Source organism: Mesitornis unicolor, unplaced genomic scaffold (assembly GCF_000695765.1).
Source record: "Mesitornis unicolor isolate BGI_N332 unplaced genomic scaffold, ASM69576v1 scaffold42748, whole genome shotgun sequence".
In the NCBI taxonomy this organism is placed as follows: domain Eukaryota; kingdom Metazoa; phylum Chordata; class Aves; order Mesitornithiformes; family Mesitornithidae; genus Mesitornis; species Mesitornis unicolor.
This window is the reverse complement of record NW_010202033.1, coordinates 1-4990: the sequence shown is the minus strand read 5'-3', so window position 1 is coordinate 4990 and position 4990 is coordinate 1. Positions and strand designations below refer to the sequence as shown.

Genomic DNA, 4990 nt, shown 5'->3' with positions numbered 1-4990 from the left:
ATACAGGGATCGTTGTGTTTGAGTGATGTCTGCTGCATTTATTTCTTTTGTTTTGGTGTGTTGTGAGTGGTGGCTATTAATCAGAGTCTATGGAGCAGAAAATAAGCTAAATTTGCAATGAAATTTCTATTTCAGCAGAACTCCACTACCTGTATGCAAGATGGAAAACATTGACATTGCTATAGTGTGTATGTGTATCTAAAAAAATATGCAGGTAGTTATGGATTTCTCTGGTCTTGTAGAAGTGATCCTTTACTGGACTTAAGGCTGCAGCATTGTCTTAAGTCTCTCTCTTCCATTCTGTTTCTCTGCCCCATAAGAATGTTTGAACTACACAGCCTACAAACTGTAGTATCTCAGCACAGTCCTGCAGGGCAAGAGCCTACACCCTGACCTACCTGGGTAATAACTGGAAGGAAGGAGGAAAGTCAGAAGGGCTTTAGAGGGGAGCACAGGGTGATATTGGAAGAAATTAAGTTGCATTTAAATGCAAGGGGGGAGATTCTGTGTTCATTTTAACTGCAGAAAATCTTTAATCCTTTGGTTGAGTTACTCCCTCATTAAAAGGCAAGTAGCTATCCTTGTAAAATTATTCAGTTTGAAGTTGATAAATTCTTATTGAATCAATATACTGTTGTTAAAAGTTAATTTTCTTTTCTTTTCCTGTTTGGTCCAGACACAACCTACAACAACTTGTAAACCAGAACCAAGTATTACTGAATGATCAAACTTGGAAATCTACTTTTTTTTTAATTTGGCAATCATTCACTTTATTATATATACATATATAAAGTCTGTACATGATAAAATACAAAATAAAAGTGTTTCTTTATAAATTACACGATTGAACAGCTACATCTGTCTGTAGTTGAGCCATCATTTAATTAAAAAGAGAGAGAGAAATCTTGTTAAGCCAGCATTATATTCATTCACAATAACCTTGGTATAAAACATCCATACAGAGTAAGTGTACAAAATAGTGTACAGTTCATATAAGCTGTGCAAAGACAGCAAAGTTCAGTCAAAAAAAAATCAAAGAGGCGTATCCACCTTCCTCTGTCCACATCATGAATAGCAGAAGCAAAGTGGAAAATAAGCACAGGCCTACAGAAAAAAGGGTGGGTTAGACATTGCTTCCAATGTAATATTGATCCATAAATTAAAATGAAAAACATATAAATATATAAGGTGTCCGTTACACAAGGCACGCTTGCAATATACCTTAGAAGTGACTCTGGGAATTTCAGTGGTCTGTTGCACAAGTACCGTGCTATTTGGGGAGAGGAGAGGGACAGCGTTTGGTCTGCATCCCTCACTGTTACTAACTTTCGGAGGAAAGGGTTGCTAGGTCAGACCAGTCTTCAGGGTTTTGAAATCTTAATAGTAGCTGGAATTTCTCTTGAAAGGTAGTAAAAATGGTCACAACTTCTAGATTGTAATTTTTGTTGTTTATGTGGGAGGGGGGAAGTCTCCCTTCCAGCAGGCTGTACTTTCCTCCCTGCTATAAAGCAAGGAGCTGCCTGTTGGTTGCTTTCAGAAGAAGGCTGCTGAGTAAATGTTGATTTTTAGGCAGGGAGTTATGCAAAGTTTAGCAGATACTATGAATGTGAAAACCTTCACATGGGGCAAAGAACTAGGAATACCTATAAGCAGAAAGTCATGCAGCTACATAATAAAGAATCTGCACTGGGAAAGCATGTGGACATTTGGGCAGGATATCACCTCTTCAATTTATAGCACTCTGTTCTATTTACATCTTTGTAATATCCCCATGTGAGGGTAGGGGCAGGCAGGTGATCTAAGAGACTGTTATCTCCTCCTCTTCCCCTTCATCATCCTCTTCCTCTGAGTCTGAGAAGTCTGAAGGTTTGCTGGGGCTGCTAGAATGGGATGGAGAAGGAGACATCTGGGGGTCCAGTCTGTCCCTTAAACGTAGATGTTCTGGGGACTGGTGGTAGGTTAAGGGATGCCGGGGGCTGGGTGGGCACACGGGGGGAACTTCCTCCTCTTCCTCCTCTCCTGAACATTTCTTGCCTACATCACTGAGGTCTGGGTGAGGGTTGAACTTGGTGGGTAGAGTCTGTTCTCTGCAGCCACCAGAAGAGAGGAGCTCTCTTTCTTTGGAGTTCCTCCACTTCATCCTTCTGTTCTGGAACCAGATCTTCACCTGAGGGGCAAAACAACACAGAAATGAAATGGTTCCTTAAAATAGGGACCAGGAAATGCCTTTTGTTTGCAGCTTTGAAACTCCACTCATGCCCATACCAAAACTAACAGGAATCACAAAACCTGATCCTTGGAGACACTAGGAGAGGGCTCAGGGGCAGTAAGGCCACGGTCTGTCCTGTCCTACTCACCCAGCTGGGAGCTGCACCACTCTCTTAGCTCTATTGGCGCTCATAGCCCAGTAGCTTGCTTTGGGCTTTCTCCAGGTTGTCAGCAGTTCTCATTGCTCACATCCCCTTTTCCTCTCCTGCCCTCAGGCTGCCCGCGGGCGTGGTGGAGCCCAACTCCCCGCCCTACCTCTGCTCTCCCCACCCTGTGCCCCTTCTCACCTGCGAGTCCTTGAGGCCGAGCTTGGCTGCCAACTTCTTCCTGTCGGGTTTGCTGATGTACTTCTGCTTCTGGAACATCTTCTCCAGTGCCTTGCGCTGCACGTCAGAGAAGACGGCGCGACGGAGCATGCCACGACGTGGCTTGCCACGGGCAGCCAGCGGCCAGGAGAAGGTGCCGGGTATGGGGACCACGGTGGAGGCAGCTGTGGAGGGGAGCACACAGTGCTGAGTGGGACTGGCCCTCACCGCCTCCTCCCTGCCCTTCGGGCAGGCACCCATCAACCTGGGGTCATGAAAAGGAGCTTTAGGCTTAACTAAGCGCCCTCTTTCAGCCAGTGATCACTGGGATTAGATCTATCAACTCAAACGTGTAAAATGGATCAATAGTGGCTGGTTTTGTTGGGAGATTCAAAGGTCCCTGGCCTGAAAAGGCAAAGTGAGGCGTACCGGCTAAGATAGAGGTATAATAAAAAAGCTTTCCCTCCCACTCAGAAGCATTTCATTTTTTTTCAGACGCTTTTATCATTTCAGATGCTTTATTATGCCTGAGATGAAAATGAGGACTTTTCTGATTCTGAACAAAACCTCTCCTGTTCAGATGCAGTTTTGATCAATCAGTATTCATCTTTTTATATTAATCTCTTCTCTCCCCCCTTCCAAAGTTGGCGAATTCAAGCCGAAGACATGAAAAGTAACAGCTAATTAGCACATTGCCTGGTTCTCAATGGCATTTTTATGATAAAAAGGGCAGAGTTTCGCCTTAAAAAAAGGGGGGGGGGAACCTCCCCAGGAGAGACAGAGATGCTAATGAAGCGTGAATGGTAATTGTGTAGTAATGAACTAACAGAAAAAGACTGAGGACAAGCATCTAACGCCATATATTATTGGAACAAAAGAGATTTACACTTTCAAACTAAACACAACTGCATGCCAGGCTCCTCGGGAGAATACTGATGGCACAATCGTCTCTTTCCCCAAATCATTTTCATTAAATGGACATGAAAAGCTATTTATAAAGCTCAAGTTGTTTTTGTTAGGCTATTCACATGCTGGAGAAAGGAAGCAAATTCCATTATCCGGAGGATGAATGGAAGAGCTTGGATTATTTTTTCCCCTGTCTCCTTTTCCCTGTTTTCTTTTTAAATTAATAGCTTGTTTGTGTAATTAGATTTTTTTTAATTGTTCTCTCGGCATCATAATATTTCAGTGCTTTAAGAATCATACCCCCATAGCCTGCTTTCTCTCCGAACTCTGTCGTTTGAATACCTCTGACTGTCTGAACGGGAAGCGATGAAGTGGGAGACCCAAGGTGAAGGAGGGGAGGGTTACTACGCGGAGGTTGAGGGAAGCCAAGTCACGCCGCTGTACCCTCTAGCCGCTTGTACACTCTGTCAACCCGGCGGCAGCGCAAAGATCTGGGGGAGGACAGGGCGGAGAGCAGCTTTGCAGGGAAGCGGGCTGACTCCCTCCCTCCGCCTACGCCGAGCGCGTCCCGGCCGGGCTGCGCGGGCGCGGAGCGCGGGCGGCGGCTGGAGCTGACCGCTCTCTTCGTGGTGCTGAAAGTGGCGGCGCGTACCGGGGTAGGCGGAAGGCTGCGTGCGGGAGGGGCTGCCTGTGAGGAGGAGGAGGGGGGGGGACGGGGACCCGCTTCGCCTTGGGACCGTGACAATCCCGGGTAATTTGCCGATCAGCGGGGGGAGCGGGCAGGGGATGTCAAACAGTCACTGCCTGTGCTAAATCGGGCAACAAATTGGCGCGACTGATGCTTGGATGTTGTACTCCCTCCAACCTCTGAACTGGAGCGTAACCCCCGCGGGGAACGCAGTGAAATATTACCGGGCTGTGCCTGGGGTGGGGCGCGAGGAGGAGTCCTTCCGGAGAGAGAGGGACTTTTGAAGACTTACCTGGGAAATACGAAGATCTGATAAAGGGCTGGAAGGATCCTTCAAAGTACGGAAAGGAGAAAGTCTTTGGAGGGACGCTCTGAATCAACGCAGGGGAAGTGTCTAGTAAAGAAATAAAATGGAGTTAAGCAAAGGGTTACCACCGCCTGGATTCGACCGACGACACGGCTGGGTCTGTTGCTTGGTCTGGGGACCAACTTTTCAAAAAAAAACAACCAAAAAAACTAAATAAAATAAAATAAAAAGCACCGGTCTGAGCTCGGAACCGCTCAGGAAAAGGAAAGCTGCCTTTTTGTTGGGGTGGTTTTGCCAGCAAAGCAGCAGCCGGGATGGCAGAGGCGGTCAGAAAACCCGTCTGTGGGACGCCCTGGGCCACCCCTGCTTGCTCCGCTCCTGTGGCCGCGGCGGAGGGGGCCAGCAGCTTATCAGCGCTCTCTCTTAAATACGAGCGCCGCCGGAGGGCTCCGCAGCTCGGCACTAGGTCCTCCCTCCCTTTCCTAAACCGTCTCCCTCCTCTCCCCCCACCCCCGC

General features: G+C 47.2%; 1 protein-coding gene across 1 annotated transcript; it reads right to left on the bottom strand.

Moving 5' to 3' along the window:
• Positions 1-1798: 1798 nt before the first annotated feature.
• DBX1 (developing brain homeobox 1) lies at positions 1799-4561 on the bottom strand (the record flags this gene model as incomplete). The annotated part of the gene is made up of 3 exons (XM_010190273.1): positions 1799-2167; positions 2556-2758; positions 4460-4561. Coding segments are annotated over 3 exons (674 nt in total), but the record flags the coding sequence as incomplete, so codon positions are not given.
• Positions 4562-4990: the final 429 nt, after the last annotated feature.